General features: G+C 52.7%; 2 protein-coding genes across 4 annotated transcripts in view; one reads left to right on the top strand and one right to left on the bottom strand.

The window, feature by feature from the left end:
• Window positions 1–16,979, bottom strand: part of LOC142010645 (uncharacterized) — a 72,322-nt gene that overhangs the window by 37,102 nt on the left and 18,241 nt on the right. The window contains exons 3-4 of the mRNA XM_074989080.1: window positions 14,764–15,037; window positions 12,517–12,636 (exon numbers count right to left, since the gene is read on the bottom strand). Coding sequence (XP_074845181.1) covers window positions 12,517–12,636; window positions 14,764–15,037 — 394 coding nt within the window. The remainder of the gene's footprint in view (window positions 1–12,516; window positions 12,637–14,763; window positions 15,038–16,979) is intronic.
• The window catches only part of DYRK1A (dual specificity tyrosine phosphorylation regulated kinase 1A), a 158,635-nt gene continuing 155,875 nt past the window's right edge, over window positions 14,220–16,979 (top strand). For all 3 annotated transcript variants that reach the window (XM_074996102.1, XM_074996117.1, XM_074996110.1), the window contains exon 1: window positions 14,220–14,721. The gene's annotated coding sequence lies outside the window, so the exon portion shown is untranslated. The remainder of the gene's footprint in view (window positions 14,722–16,979) is intronic.

Here is a 16,979-nt window from a genome sequence, read left to right as displayed (position 1 = left end):
GAATATAGTGGTTGTATGCTGCTTAATTGTACATGCTGTCACTTAATTTAAGAAATGTAATTTGTTACATCTTGTCTTTCCTAGTATCCCTTGACTTTTTCCCCACTTCTCTGGTATACCATGAGTGCTGTACAACAGTAATAGCTTTTTCAAAAAGTGTATCAGAGGGGTAGCTGAGTTAGTCTGTATCTTCCAGAACAACAAGAAGTCCTGTGGCAAATTACAGATGAACAGATATTTTGGAGCATAAGCTTTTGTGAGCAAAGACCCGCTTTACCCATGAAAGCTCATGCTCCAAAATATCTGTTCGTCTCTAAGGTGCCACAGGACTTCCTGCTGTTTTTTAAAAAAATTCTTGCATGGAGTCAGGTGTTGTTTATTGCCAGGGAGAAAAGGCTTTTTTGTAAACATTTTCATTCTCCATCAGGTAACATGTAATCTGCAACTTTCTCCTCCCTTCCCACAAATTGATTTTCAAAGAGCAAAACTGGAACACTGGAGAGTGTGTCCCTGAAAAACTTTGTATGAGGATGAGAGAGGCTGAGGAGAGGTGGAAGAAAAGGATCCTCACTCTTTCCTCTCCCACTCTCAGAAGCCTCTTTCCTAGTGGAAAAATGGGAAGGCATTGCAGTAAAGAGCATGGTGGCAGAAATGAATGTCTCTCTTTGTGCGTTGGAGGAAACAGGGATCACAATCTCCCTCTAGTCTAGCTCTGTCCCCCTTACTGCACGCACTTGTGCATGTACACACACATGCTTGTTTACCAGTCAGCTCATTCATCTCCTCTAGCCATTTCCCTTTTAATTAAGAATGTCAAAGTTTCCTTCACTATTTCTTTCCCACTTTATCTCCCCCAGGCTAATCCTTCTTCCCTCTTTCCTCCACTTCCCTTTTTAGGTACAGCCAGACTCCTCCTGCAACCTCCTCCCTGCTGAAAGCCCTTCTACTTCCAGACTCAAATCTGCCACGCCCTCACAACTCCTCCATCAGAATACCTAACTCAGAAGCTTTCTTCCTCCTACGTACTAAATCCTCCGCTCTCACCATAACCGTCCTTCCTGACTAGTCCCAGATTCAGAACTCTTCTCCACCCCACCATTGTTCATCCACTCTCAGAAATTTACACTCCCACACAAAGTGCCCCCTTGCATTTTAAGAAACTTGTCTCCAGTCAACTTCTCAGTTTAGAACTTCCACCCCCTGCCCATTGCTAAGTCTGGCAAAGCTGCAATAAAGACAGCAGGGAAGGGCTGTGACTGAAACCAGCATATATAGGGACCCCATCACTTTGTCTCTGAGACAGGATGGAATACAGACTTGGCAACTACTTCTGCTCCCTCTACTGCCTGCATCACATGCGCTTTAGCAAGACCACCAGTAACCTGCCAGTAAGAAGTGATCCTTCATGTAGTACAACAGCTACACTGTACTCCTTTGCTCTGCCCTTCACGCCAACAGAGTGGGGTTACATGCCAGCTGTACAGCTTGGTTGATAGCTTATGAGATCCATGTGGTACATTCAGATTCTGAAGCATCTAAACTTTAATTTTAAAAAATGTAGATTTCATGGCTGTAGAAGTCACTTTTCAAAGGTAAACTGAGTGTATATGCAGTGCTGTTTTCCTGAATGTGCAAGTAGTTAAAGGGCTCCTTAGCAAAGTGTGAAGTTCCTATCCATATTAATCTGCTTTCATAGTTACGTCTAACAGTTCACATTTTACATGTCATCTTTAACTACTAAATCACTGATAATTTTTCACACGGGATGGAAAACGGTTTAGGAGTGAAACTATATGGAGGGAACTGGGAATTGTAATCAGAAAATGTAGAACGAAGCACAAAAGGTTGAGAAAACACAAAACAGAGTATAAGGAAGGAAGATGAAATGACAGGAACAAATAGCACTAGTTGGTCCTAAACATGAGGTGACTTTCATGTGAGTGATGCTGTATGTGATTTAGCTACTCTTAATTATTTGTTATTAAAGGCCATAGTCTATGCCTGATTTTTGTGTGTGCAAATCTCCCATTAAAATCATTGAGAATTCCACAGCAGCAGTGTATAGTCCTAAAAATAGACCCTGAGCCGAAAATAAATGTGGAATTCAGGGATCTGTTAAGCATATGTATGACACCAGTTACAGACAGTAAGTACTACCTGGAGCAGTGGTTCTCAGCTTTTTTAGTAACACAGAACACATCAGTGAGACAAAGAGTTTCACAGCACAGCTGCTTTTTTTCAGCTGAATCCATTGCTCATAAATGTTGTCCCTTCCCACCAGTCCGTTGGAGCCTGGACACGACATTTAAACCTCATCTAAGCTCCAACAGGCTCCACCCTCCTTGCCACAGCAGGGACCAGGCAGCCTTGCTGCTTGAGCCCCACCTGGCGTGGGGTTGTCAATTTTTGCAAGGGGAAACTGACAAAGTTTCAGGGCACACTTGGACAGTTCTCACGCCACACCAGCGTGTTGCAGCACACCTACTTGAAAACCACTGATCTAGAGCGTGGCTGCCAAACTGAGACTGTAATGACTTGGGGGCGGTGTTTGTGGGGGGTTGGTCCATCTTCCTTTCTCTGCTCAATACTACCTTTTTCTCTTTCGTTTTATTGTGTTCCCTACATCATGCTCCCCATTGTCCATGTCTGACTCCCTTCCCGTCAATCTGTCTCCTCCTTCTGCTTTCTCATGTACTTTGGGTTGCTGGTCATCTCCCAGAATCTAGCTCCTATTTCCCATAAGCTGCTGAAGCCAAACTGGGAGATTTTTAGCTACTAAAAGTCCAGCAGCATAGCCATAGGCAGTGGGAACAGGCTGAGCTTGAGGAGGCATGTCCCAGCCCAACCCCTTCCGTGTCCACCAGCCCCTGTTACAGTTACTGACCCCCAATCCTGCCCCTCTCCCCATTCTCAGGCAACCACACAGCCCCATCTCCCTCTACCAGCTCCCAGACTGGGACAGCCCTAGCCTCTCCCAGCCCCGGGACCCTGACTCCAAAAAGGGCTGGGCAGCTGGGCGGCCATGGCCAGCTCTGGCCATGGGAGCAACCAAGCAGCTGCCCATTCCTGGGAGCAGACGGGTGGCCCACAGCCCCAGCCCCAGCAGCAGCTGAACTGCCACAGCCCTGGGGGCAGCCAGGTGGCCGTGTGGCCTTGGGAGCAGCCAGGCGTTCCCAGCTCTAGGAGCAGCCGGGCAGCTCTGGTGGTGGCCCCAGCAGTAGCTGGGCAGCCATAGCCACAGGAGCATCTGGGCAGCTGCACTACAGCCTCTGCCTTCCCAGATGGCCAGAAAACTGGTCAGTAGAGCAGCCATACCACAGCTGGTGCTCCAGCCATCAGAGCTGGCTAGAGTGTGGTGCGTGGGCCCACCCACCCAGGTCTTTTTGGGAGGGCAGTGCCTTCCCTTACCTCAGTTAGCTGCTGCCCATGAGTATAAAGGGGCAAAGGCAGGCTGCCTACTTGCCCTGTCCCTTGCAACTCTCAGAAGCACCCAGCAACTCATTGCAGCCCGGGGTAGGGGAGTCAAGGGTCTCCATGAGTTGACCCCACTGAAGGCACTAACTCTGAAACTCCCACTAACTGCAGCCAATAAAAATGTTGGAGGCAGTGCCTGCCAGCCCAGGCAATGTGGGGTGCCTGACGGTGAGGCCCATTCCCCACCCAGCTGTGGCTTCCAGGAGCAGCATGGGTCCAGAGACCCCATCTTAGCGCCACCATACCATTGAATGGGAGCTACCTGAGGTAAGTGCTATCCAGCTTTAACCCCCACAAGCTGAGCCCAACCTTCTGTCCCAGGCTTAGCCTGGAGCCCTCCCATATTCTGAACTCATTGTCCTAGCCCACATTCCCTCAAAACCCTCCTAATCAGCTGCCCCAGCCCACTAAACATGAATGAGGGTGAGGAAGAGTGAGCTATGGGGCACGGGAAATGGAGTAAACAGTTCAGGGCCTCAGAAGAGGCAGGGAGGAGCAAGTGTGTCTTAGGCTATTCTCCCCTACATGCTAAAGGCAATTTTATGGTAGTTAGCTCAATTTTACAATCTCATTGTCTTCAGTGTGAAAGTCATGAGTCGATTTTAGGAAGCACTAAGGTCAATATTATTACACTGACCATGCAAGTCAGCCTAGCACCAAGTTCAAATTTAAAAGGTCGGATTAATGCTAGTGTGGAAACAGCATTTATTGAAATTGACTTTATTGGCCTCCAGAGGTGTCCTGTATGTATTCCACAATGCCCTGCAGTTGTCCGCTATGGCCACTTCCATCTCCACTGCTCTTGAGGTGTTCAGGAAGTAGGTAACAAGAAGCCTGGGAATTTGAATTCAGCACCAGAAAGTCCATGAAATTGAAGTGGGAACCTGTGCCCATTTTGAATTCATTTCTTTATGATCAGTGTGGTGATCACATCTATCAATGAAAAAATAGCCCCAACATGGGGTGATGGCTTCTTCTCTGCACAGGATATAGCAGGAGACACCAAGATTTTTTTTCAGTGCTAGTGCTAGCACCAGCCCCCACCCCACCGCACGACAAGGCAGCTAGGCTGAGGGGTTCACGCTTGTATGAGAGGCCGAGAAACTTCCTTTCTGCAGGTCACATTTATACAGGGGCAGCCCTCCCTCCCCCACAGGTGCTATGCAGTTGGGGGTCTATCCCCCACCTGACTGCGTCATGTGGCTAGCCCCCAGCCTAATAAAAGCACATGCCTGTGGTGCAGTGCAGACCATACTGGCAGGCAGCACCATGTCCTGGCTTGTGCGTCATGGAGTCTTCCCCCATGGCAAAGATTTTTTGGGGGCTGGCTGTCTCTGGGGGGAAGACTAGTGCCTGCACCATGCTAACAGAAGCCTTTCTGGAGCTGGATGACCCCTCATAGGCAACATGAGCCAGGGAGATTTGTCTTTGCTATGTTTTCGAAGGGGCAGCACATGCTGTGGGGCTGGAAGAAAGCCCCTGAAGGGAACATGTCAACTGGTCCCTCAGCTACAAACCCCACCCAACAGCCGTGTCTACACGTGCACGCTACTTCGAAGTAGCGGCACTAACTTCGAAATAGCGCCCATCGCGGCTACACGCATCGGGCGCTATTTCGAAGTTAACTTCGACGTTAGGTGGCGAAACGTCAAAGTCGCTAACCCCATCAGGGGATAGGAATAGCGCCCTACTTCGACGTTCAACGTCGAAGTAGGGACCGTGTAGTCGTTGTGTGTCCCGCAACGTCGAAATTGCCGGGTCCTCCGTGGCGGCCATCAGCTGAGGGGTTGAGAGACGCTCTCTCCAGCCCCTCAGCTCAATGGTGGCCGCGTGGAGCGGCCCCTTAAAGGTCCCCTCCCCCTCTCTTCCTGTGCAGGAAGCTGAGGGATCGTGCAGGCGGCAGCCCACACACACGGCCAGCCTGCACATCCCTCAGCCCCCCACCCAGCTGCGATGGCTGCCCAGCAGCCCCCCCAGGGGACCCCCCCCAAGGGGAGCCAGGGCAGCCAGGCTGGCAAGCGGCAGCGGGGCCCCTCCTGGACGGAGGCCGAGCTGCGGGACCTGCTGGGGCTCTGGAGCGAGGAGGAGGTGCTCCAGGTAATGGGGAGCAAGAGGCGGAACGCGGATGCGTTCGCTCGGCTGGCTGACGGCCTGGCTGCCCGGGGTCACCCTGCCCGCACTCCTGATCACGTCAGGAGTAAGGTGAAGGAGCTACGGCAGGGTTACTCCCGGGCCCGGGATGCGGCCGGCCGATCTGGGGCCGCCCCCGTCACTTGCCCCTTTTACAGGGAGCTCAGGGACATCCTGGGCTCCCGGCACACCTCCTCAACTCCGGCCACCCTTGACACCTCGGCCGACGAGGCCCAGCAGGCCCTGCAGCCAGAGTCCGACCCGGAGGCAAGCCCCGCACCCCGGGGACCCCCCCGGAGGCCATCCCCGGGACATCGCGGCAGGAGGAGGAGGAGGAGAAGGAGGAGGAGGGGGGCTCCTCCTCCGCAGAATCCAGCCTGCAGATCCTCCTCCTGCCATCCCGGAGCAGCAGCAGGGCCTCCGACCCCCGGGGATCTCCGGACCGTGGGAGCGGACCGACAGGTAGGTACCCCCCTCTGGTGTACACCCCTGGGCTTGAGGGGCGGGGGGTAATAGATATGTGTCCAGGGCCCCCCACATGCTCACATGGCCATGGCCCTCACAGCACTGCATCAGCCCCTGCCCCCCCACCACCCCGCATGACAGTGCCATGCCCCATCCCCGGGTCAGGGGGAAGCGGAACCTCGAGGGGCCCCCGGGAGGAGGGGGTGGGACACCCCGCAGCAGCAGCATGTGATAGAGTGGGGGGAGTGCAAAAGGGAGACTCAGGCTACATATGAGCAACAAGAGCCAAATAGCTCCCAGGGGCAAAGGAGGATCCTGGGGCTACAGCTGGCAGGTGACACCTCTGCCCTGAACAAACAGGAGGGAGGAGCCGAGCTGGCTTGGAATTGGGGGGGGGAGGGCGGGGGCCACAGGTAGAGGCTAGGGGAAGGGAGAGCTGGAAGGCAGCCAGCCTGAGGAGGGGGAAAGCTGCATCCCAGAGGGGCACCCCTTGGGGTCTTCTCCCCACGACGGGCTGGAAGGACTGTCTCTTCCGACAGCTGGTGCTGTCACTCCTGGCAGAAACTGGGCATCTGGGGCCTAAGAAACCTCTCCTGCTGTCAGACCCTGCGGGGTGAAGTGAGAGTCGCTCCCACCAGGGGACAGGGTGCAGGGCAGGGGGACCCCTGAACCCCATCCATCACAGCAGCATCTCCCGGGGATGGGGATGGGGAACCTGCAGCACAGGGTTGGGGGGACAAAGGCCACGGCTCGGGGCCCACACTAACACCTGTCTCCATTCTTCTTCCCCCCCTCCTCTCCTGTGTCCCGCACCTGCAACATCAGAAGGACCGGAAGAGAGCACTGGCGAGGCCTCAGTCGTCCCGGAGAGCCCTCCGGGACCCTCACTCCAGGCCAGCCCCTCGGCCGAGGACCGACCGGCCCCACGGCGGGCTAGACGGCGGACCCCGCGCCACCAACCGCCAACAGCGATGGACCCCCAGCTGCTGGCCATCCACTGTCGGCAGCTGGAGGTCATGGAGCAGCACCTGCAACTGCAGGAGCGGGTGCTGGCCTGGCGCCAGGAGGCATGGGGGGCCTACATGGAGACTTTTAACCGCTTGGTGGACTACCTGGCCCCCATGCCGCGCCGGCCGCCACATCGCCCGCCCTGCCTGCTCCACCAGCCCCACCACCAGCTGCTCCGCCCGTCGCCGTCCCGTCCACCGTCGCCCCGCCACCCACCGCCGAGGGCCGGAGTGCCGAGGGACCCCTAGAGCCACCAGAGACTCGCTGGGCATCCTACCTTCCGGTCCGGCCCGCCCCCAGCCAGCCCCGGACAGGGCTGCGACCGCGGCGGGGCTCCCGGCTGCCCACGCCCAGTGCCAGGCTATAGGGGCGAGGGGCCCGGGACGTGGCCCCCCTCCTTGTATATAGTTGAACCCTCCTATTTGTTGCCCCCCGTTTGCCCCGTCCCCCCCATGTAAATAGTTCTCTCCTTTATCCTCCCTGGTTTTCTTTTTATTATTGAGGACACTTGTTTGTTTGGATTGTTTTATTTTTGTACATATTAGTTTGTTTCCACATGTTTGTAGATAGTTTGTTCTTGGTTCATATATTCACAGTTAAAAAAAAAGGTTCTGAAAGAAAAAGAAGTTTAAGTTCAGACACAAGTGCGTGCTGTCATTTGTCCAGGAAAAGTGGGAGGGGTTGCGGTGGGGTGCTCCATGGTGTGGGCGTTGGGGCAGGAGTGTGGTGGAGGAAGGGGCGGGCAGTGGGGGTCCTGGGGAGAGTTCACCCCGCGGCCTCATCATTGAAGTGGTCCCGCAGGGCCTCCGGGACCCGGGTCCCTTCGGGGTCCACCTGCCGACTGGGGGCAGCAGGTGGCTGGACGTCTGCCCTGCCGGCCTCCGCAGCCCAGCCCTGGAAAAAGGTGTCCCCCTTGCTCTCCACCAAATTGTGCAGGGCGCAGCAGGCACCCACAATCTGGGGGATGTTGTTGGGGCCCGCATCCAGGTGGGTCAGGAGACATCTCCAGCGTCCCTTCAGGCGGCCAAATGAGCGCTCCACCACCCTGCGCGCGTGGTTCAGGCGCTCATTGAAGCGCTCCTGGCTAGCGGAGAGATGGCCCGTGTACAGGTGCATGAGCCACGGCCGGAGGGGGTATGCCGCATCTGCGATGATGCAGAAGGGCATGGTGGTGTCCCCCAGAGGGATCTCCCGCTGGGGGATGTAGGTCCCCGCCTCCAGCCGGCGGCACAGGCCCGAGTTCTGGAAAACCCGGGCGTCGTGGGTGCTGCCAGGCCAGCCCACATAAATGTCCTGGAAACGGCCCCGGCTGTCCACCAAGGCCTGGAGGACGACAGAATGGTAGCCCTTGCGATTCAGGTATCGTCCTCCACTGTGATGCGGGGCGCGGATGGGGATGTGAGTCCCATCCAGAGCCCCGAAGCAGTTGGGGAAGCCCAGGGTGGCAAAGGCCGCGATGGTGGCATCTGGGTCCCCCAGCCTCACGAGCCTGTGCAGGAGCATGGCGTTGATGGCACGCACAACCTGCAGAGAAAGAACATGGGACAGCACCAATGAGGGGTGAGCAGAGTGTGCGTGGCCCTGCCCTGCCCTGCCCTCCTCTGCCCGGGCCCCCCTCCCCTGCCCTGCCCTCCCCCCATGGGTTCTCTTACCTCCATGAGGACAGCCCCGACAGTGGCCTTGCCGACACCAAACTGCTGTCCCACGGATCGGTAGCTGTCGGGAGTGGCCAGCTTCCAGACAGTGATGCCGACCCGTTTCTGCACTGTGAGGGCACGCCGCATGGCGGTGTCCTGGTGCCTGAGTGCGGGGGTGAGCCACTGGCACAGCTCCATAAATGTCTGCCGGCTCATCCTGAAGTTCCTGAGCCAGCGGTCGTCGTCCCACTCCCCAAGCACCAGCCGCTCCCACCAGTCGGTGCTAGTGGGGTAGCTCCACAGCCACTGGCGTGTGAGGCGGGGGGGGCGGGCGGGGTGCTGCAGGGTTAGGGGTTGAGCCCTGCTGCCCTGGGGGCAGCTCCTCCTCCGGTGTACCAAGGAGGTGCTCAGCTGCCTCCCGCATGGCATGGAGCAGGGCAAGCCCTGCTCCTGCTGGGAGGGCTGGGTGGACCTCTGGCTGCTGCTTCTGCTGCTGCTGCTGGGGGTCCATGACTGCGGCGCCCGGGGTCTGTGTGCCTATGGCTCCTCAGACCACGTGCTGTGCAGGCTGAGTGTGTCTGGGAGGGGCCCTTTAAGGGAGCGGCTAGCTGTTGCCCTGGAAGCGCTAGTCCGCCCTGTGACCCTGTCTGCAGCTGTGCCTGGCATCCCTATTTCGATGTGTGCTACTTTGGCGTGTAGACGTTCCCTCGCTGTGCCTATTTCGATGTTGGGCTGCGCAACGTCGAAGTTGAACATCGACGTTGCCGGCCCTGGAGGACGTGTAGACATTATTCATCGAAATAGCCTATTTCGATGTCTCTACTTCGAAATTAGCTACTTCGATGTAGCGTGCACGTGTAGACGTAGCCATGAATGTATGAGGAGGGCCCCTCCTAGCTGGAGAAAGCCTCTGAAGGTACCTGTACCCTGAAGGGATCATGCCAACTGGTCCTTCAGCTTCCACCCCCACCCTATAGAGTGAACCATCATACTGAAGCAATCTTTGGAAAGTTGGCTCCCTTTCAAGAAAGCAGAGCGACAGAGAGATAGCTGTGTTAGTCTGTATTCTATCAAAGCAAAAAAGCAGTCATGTAGCACTTTGAAGACTAATAAAATGATTTATTAGGTGACGAGCTTTCTTGGGACAGACCCACTTCTTCAGAGCTTAGCCTGACCAGAACAGACTCAATATATAAAGCACAGAGGTCCAAAAACTGTTATCAAGATTGGCAAATCAGAAGACCAGAGGGACGGCGGGGGGCGGGGCTGTGGGGTGGGGAAGTTAAGAGTTAGATGAAACATCCAAGTATGTAAAAGAGTCCTTATAATGGGTCAGGGAATTGCTGTCCCTGTTCAAACCATGCGTTAATGTGTCAAATTTGGATATGAACGTTATTTCTGAGCATTCCCTCTGCAGCCGGTTGTTAACGTCCCTTTTCAGTAGAACACAAACTTTCAGGTCTTTAACAGAAGGGTCCACTCCATTAAAGTGCTGGCTGACAGGTTTGTATATTTGGAGTTTTTTTATGTCTGTTCTATGTCCATTCATTCTTTGTTGAAGAGTGTTTGCAGTCTGTCCTATATACATGGTGTTTGGGCATTGTTGGCACATGATGGCATACATGATGTTTGTTGAGGAACAGGAGAACGTGCCCGTGATTCTGTAATTAACATGACTAGGTCTAGTGATGGTATCTCCAGAACAGACAGGTGGACAAAGTTGGCAACAGGGCTTGTTGCAAGGAAAAGTTCCAGGATTAGTATTATTATGGTATAGCTTGTGGTTGCTTGTGAGAATCCTCATAAGGGTGGGACGTTGTCTATTGGAAAGAACAGGCCCGTGATCTAGGGCCTTCTGGAGTGTGGCATCCTGATTTAGAATAGGTTGTAGGTCTTTAATGATGTGTTGCAGTGGTTTGAGTTGGGGCCTGTAGGTAATGACAAGTGGTGTTCTGTTATCAGCTTTTTTGGGTTTATCTTGGAAAAGTTGGTTTCTGTGTATTTATCTGGCCCTGTTGATTTGTTTTTTTTACTTCTCCCGGTGGGTAATTCAGGTTTATGAATGTTTGGTAGAGATCTTGTAGTTTTCGGTCTCTGACAGTAAGATCAGAGCAGATGTGATCATATCTCAGGGCTTGACTATAAACAATGGATTATGTTGTGCGTGCAGGATGGAAGCTAAAAGCATGTAGGTAAGTACAGCTGTCAGTGGGTTTCCGGTAGAGCGTGGTATTGATCAGGCCATCAATGATTTGTACTGTAGTGTCCCGGAAACGTATCTCTTGCGTGGAGTGGTCAAGGCGTAAGTTGATGGTGGGGTGCAGACTGTTAAAGTCTCTGTAAAATTCTTTTTGTTTTCAGTTAACTGAATTGTTTCCATTATAATTTGCAGTTCAACCAGTGAATCTACAGCGTGCGATTTTAAGTTGGATTAACAGTTAGCCCATAGCTTTCTTTCAACCAGTAACTCTCAGGAAACCGAGATGTGCTTAAAAGAGCACCATTGCTTTTTCTCAAAAGCTTTAATAAATGACGGAAGAAAGACATCACAAGCTGTAATCTGTTCCTGTAATATTTTCAGAGATGATGTTTTATCTGCTTTTTGAAAAATCTTTCATAATTCAGTTATAAAAGAGATTTCAGTTAATTTGGTGATCTTTGTTGATATTTTCTTTCCAGCCTTTGTTTCTTTTAGCAAATTCTTTATCAAATTGCTTCCTAAGACAGGTCATACCATACTGTGGTTTCAAGGGGAGAAGAGTAACTGAGGGACCAGCTGACATGGCAGACCACATACACATTGGCTATGTCTATATTAGCCCCTTCCTTTCAGAAAGGACATGGTAATGAGTGAGTTGGGAAGATGCTAATGAGGCACTGCCATGAATACGCAGCACCTCATTGGCATAATAGTGGCCACGTACGATTTGAAAGCGCTGTTTTCGAATTGCATACCGCCCATGTAGATGGGGCCTTTTGAAAGGACCCCCCCCCAGCCTTTGAAAGCCTCTTCTTCCTATTTAGTTTTAGGAAGAAAGGGCTTTTGAAGTCCAGGGGTGTCCTTTCAAAAGACCCCCATCTACATGGGTGGCGTGTGATTCGAAAGGGGCACTTGCTTTCCAGAGGAGGGGAATGAAGGCAATGCAATGTGGGAAGATGACATCACATGCCCACAACCACTTGCAGGGCATTTTTCCCCCATACTGCACCAGAGAAAAAACCCAAATGCTACAGGGCTGAGGGAACTGTGGGATAGGTTCCCACAATGCACTGCTGCAACAGTCGATGTTTGGCAATTTAGTGTGGCAGCACTAACTCAACTTTGTGAGGAGGTGAGGATATGCAAATTGAGTTTATAAAACTCAGCATTACAATACTGAATTTAATTAAATTAAATTTATCTCATAGTTTAGACATAGGCTTAGTTTGTATTTTTAAACAGCTGGCAACCTTAAATGCAGTACCAATTAATCCCTTATGTTGATCTACTCATACGTTGGGATAGCAAATTTTACCAGATCTGTAATAACAGAGGTTTAAACCTACTACCCACACATCCTGAAACAGTACATAGGGACTACCCTGGGCTGAAAAATGCCTCACTGAGATGCTAATTCATCCCTGTTTCATGAAAAAAACTTGGGCCTCCCAACAGGTGCAGTCTCTGGAAGATCTTATTCATCAGTCTTGTATTAGAGGTTCTAGGTAGTCAGAGTCTAAAACAGGGATGGGAAATAGGTGGCCCCTGGGTCAGACTTGGTTTGCCAGGATTGCTTTCCAGGCTGCAGGATAGTTTATTTACCTGCGTATCCACAGGCACGGCCACTTGCAGGTTGCTGGCCACCCAGCCAATGAGAGTTGCGGGAAGCAGAGTTCTGGTTTGTGCTGGTTCCCATGGTTCTCATCGATCAGGAACAGTGAGCTGAAGCCAAAAGGAGCAAAATATACAAGTAAATGAAGTGCTTGGCAGCCCACTTATTGCTCATCTTTGGTTTAAAAACTAGCACGCATACCTTACTCCAGGAATTTGTGAGGTGTTGGGGACACTCAGGGTGACTTTGGAAGTGGGGGGGCACAGCACAATTAGCTGATGTCTCAAGCTCATACATCTCATTAAAATTTTGAAATGTGTTATTGTTTTTATGTTTATTCAAGTTCATACATACCAATAATGAAGTTTTTACATTCTACATACTTTTCTTACCTGTGCCAAAAGTTTTTTTTAAATATATGAACATAACTGACATTTCCATCAGTTCAGATTACATGACAGACTGGGGGGCCCCACTAATTACAGGGACGAAAAGTGGGGCTGGATAAAACGTTTGCTCACCCTAGCTGTACTCTATGGGGCTGCAGAAATTCTCTTCTCCTACCATGCTTGCTGGCTACACCTAGGGATAGATAGAGCAGTGTCCCTGCAGCAGCCAGGGAGCTTAGAGCAAGGGATGCATCTCCTACACAGTCCTTCTGCTCTCCATTAGTTACCATATGTGACCTTTCAAAAAAAGAGGACGCCCCTGAGAAGCAGTGTGTCTGTATTAGTAGCTACCAACTCAGGTTGTGTTAATGTGTTAGATACACTATAACACATTAACACAACGTGAGTGGCTAGATACTGATACAGATGCACTCCCTCTCAGGGGCGTCCTTTACACGAAACGCTACTGGAGGGCTTCCTCCCTAGCGACTCGCGGCTGCAGCGCTGCCTTCTGGCATTGCTCAGACCTCCGTCCGGCTGCAGAAGGGTTTTTGGTAGCCGCCACTGTGCACACACCTCGGTGGACACCCGCACGTTTAACTCGGCAGCTGAGGTAGCGGCACCAGCTGCCTGCAGAGCCGGGAAACCGGCCGGCACTGCCGGAGAGTGACCTTCTCCCCCGCCGCACGCTGCTGTCGCCGCTGCGCGCTGCAGGAAGGGCGGGTGGGAACGGCGGCTGCATGCGGCAGACCCCGCGGGCTCAGGCCCAGGGAGGCATCTCTCCCGCGCGCTGCGCCGGGGAGAGAGCGGGCGCCGCAGCGGAGCTGGATATGGGCAGGCTCGGGCCGCGCGCTGCGGCCAAACCGGGCTGCAGCAGCCCCACCCAGTTCCTCACGTCACCCGCGGGTGGCAGCGGGGAGGCAGAGAAGCACCGGTTGCCGAGACAACCAAACCCCGCCTTCCCCCCCTTCACTCCCTCTACGTCAGCGCGGGAGTCTTAGCGGCGTGATTGACAGTTGCCATAGTAACAGGCTTCCCCCGTCGCCATTTTGTCAGTTGGTTTTTTTTTTTTTTTTTTTTTTTCAAATAATTTCCCTTCCCGCTCGAATTATATTTTCACCCAGGAAATTTTCCTCGCGGGTCGAGGGGGCGGGCCGCGACCCTTGGTGGACCCGGAGCAGACGCGGGGGAAGGGGGGAAACCAGCAGCGCGGCCGGGCGCGGCGAGCAGCGGTGCGGCGCCGAGCCCTGGCAAAGCCGGCTCGGAGGGGGGAAGGGGAGGAGCGGTCGGGGAGGGGGGGGGAGCGAGCGGGCAAGTGAGCGAGGAGTTCCCGGGGGCTCGGTTCGGCGCTGCGCTCCCCCCGCCCGGGCGCTCCCTCCCTCGCTCGCTCGCTCGCTCTCGCGACTGCCAGCGCTCTGCCTGGCCCGGACTCAGGCCGCCGCCGCTGCCGCCGCGTCCGGGCCCCGCCGCCGGCGGCCGCTGCGCAGGTTTGGAACGCGCGCCATTTTGTGAGCGATAGAAAATCTGCCCGGCCAGGAAGCACCGCGGATCCGCCCGCCGGGCTGGGCTGGGCCCCCGACTCGCCGCGAGAGGGAGGCGCGCTGCGGGCTCCCGCCGGGGCCCCGCGCCATAGCGGGGCCTGAGGGCGGCAGGGAGTGCGCAGCGGAGGCGCTGCGGTGCCGGGCCGGGGAAGCGCCGTGCTCTGCCGCCTCTCCGCAGCGCGAGAGAGGAGGAGGCCTCTGTCGGGACCGGCCCCTCCACGGCAGCCGGGCAGGACAGCCGGGGCTGCGGCTGCCCCCCACACTGGTAAGTGCCCTGGCCGGGGTATCTCATTCCAGCCCAGCTCACCCCGTCTCCTCGGCGCGGGGGTCGCGGCGACAGCCCCGCTGCCATCTTAGAGCGAGGGGCCGGGGAGTCTCCGCCCCAGCCGGCCGGGGCCCGCTGCACCCGCGCAGCCCAAGGGGGCTGGCGCCGGCCACGAAACCCTTTTCTCCCCGGCTCAAAGGTGCTCGGCGGAGTCTGGAGCTGCGAGAACGGGTCGAGGATCCCGCCTGTGCAGTGGGAAGGGGCCTCTCGCGCTCTGACCTTACGGTGGGTGGGAGGCGTGGGACTCCCCGCAGCCCTTAGGCCGGGGGGCAGGCGGCAGAAGTTGAACAGAGCAGGCACCTGTTGTGTGTGGGGGGGTGAGGTGCCTCGACTGCACTTGGGGAGCTGCCTGACTTCCACGGCAGGTGGGGGGTGGTGGGAACACTTGTGTCGCGTCACTGTCATCCTGGGGCACCCCCAGAGCGCGCGCCTTCTACTTGCTCGCGAGCTGTAGGCTCGTAGGGATTTCGCGTTGTGTGAGTAAAGAACTAGAAACATGCATCCTGCGCCTGATATTTGTAAAGGTTTCTGCTGTGAAGCAGCTCTGTCTCTAGCACAGCTCAAAATGCAGCTAAAGTACTGGAGCTAGACAGCCCAATATTGATGGGTTTCCCGACTCTCAGTCAACTTCGGGGTTTCCGGTTTAGTCTTCCCGAGGACTACTCTTTGATCAAGAGTCCTGAATGCTGATGCTGCTGAGTTCTCTGATTATTTTCCAGCCATCAGACAAGAAACAAAAAGCATTTTTAAAGCTAATAAACACACAAAATCTGTTCCAAAAATTGATAAGGATAAAATATGTCTTTACAACGCTTTTTCATTGCAGCCGTAACGTGTTAGGAGCCTGTGTTTCCAAACTTTTGTGGTATTACTGTCACTTTTATGTGAATGGACAGCGTTTCGAGGTTTTGTGCAAGTAGAAGTTAGCTATTTTGTTGTTTATACTACTACCTCATTGTTGTGGCATCAGTTTAACTTATTCTAAATGAAGAAATTTGAACTCTGAAGTATTCTGATAAAACCTTTTTTTTTTTTATAATAGCTAAATACTGCTGAAATAACATAGTCTTTTTGGAGTCTGATCTATTAGCAGTTATATTACAGTAATTAAATGTTAGATGTTATTAGTCTGATTAGTGGTTGTTATTTTGTGAACTTTGTAAATACATACACTGTTCTGTTGACTGGCCTTTGTGTCATCATATCAATGAAGTATCTACAAAAGGGTGTTTTCTGTATTTTCATTTTAAAATAATTGACATGTATGATGCATTAGGCTTATTTTTCTTTAATTTTTCATTTTTGGGGCATTTCTTGAATACATGTTTCTGCAACTTAACATTAACTTCAAAACACATGCATGAAGCAATGGATTTTGATCAAGTGGTCATGAATTTGATCATGAAGTTATGTGTAAGATTAATGCATCAGTTTCAGGAGCTCATTGAGAAGAGAGAGCTATTGCTTTTCCAGCTTTACTAAAAAGGACAGTTCCCTATTTCTAGAGGCTGTACAAGTGTGTGCTAAATAAAAGTGCTTTAATATTGTTTCCAGGCTAACACAGAGCATTGTAGGACACAATTTATATCAGTAACTTTATTATAGCTACTGAAATAAGATTTGTGTAGGTTTAGAAATTACCTTGGTTTTGTTAGACTGGCCAACTTGAGGGAAAGAAGAGTGAATGAGGATGGTATTAGCAAATAGTAGTGGCAAAGATGTGTCTGATACTTGTGCTTCCAAAAAAAGTCCAATGACATGCCAGTATTATTCACTCTGTGTGTAAGGTAGTAATGATATGGTCTGTTAAGCATCTATCCATTTTTGAAAGTTGAGGGCTCTGTGAAGATGTTGGCACGTTACCTAATAGTCTGGACAAGGTGCGCTAACTTGACAAGTTTAGCACGTAGCACGGCAATGTAACTTGTCGTGACTAGACTTTAAAAAGTTAGCATGTATTTTCTAATGTGGTAGTACCTCATCTTTAAATCTTATCTTAGAAAAGGACTTAGCAATTTGTAACTGAATTAAAACCTTTAGACTGTCTTAAGAGGCAGAATAGTTTTGACATATTAATTATGGTAACTCAAATGAGTTAGTTTGACAAGATTAAAAACAAAAGGTTATCCTTTTTTTGTCCTTGTTCCATCCCCTCCCCACCAGTCTGTCTCCCAGTATCCTACCAATCCTCCTTGTTT

The sequence above is a fragment of the Carettochelys insculpta genome, chromosome 1 (genome assembly GCF_033958435.1).
Source record: "Carettochelys insculpta isolate YL-2023 chromosome 1, ASM3395843v1, whole genome shotgun sequence".
NCBI lineage: Eukaryota > Metazoa > Chordata > Testudines > Carettochelyidae > Carettochelys > Carettochelys insculpta.
Note: the sequence above shows the minus strand (reverse complement) of the source record. Positions and strands in the feature narration are given on the sequence as shown.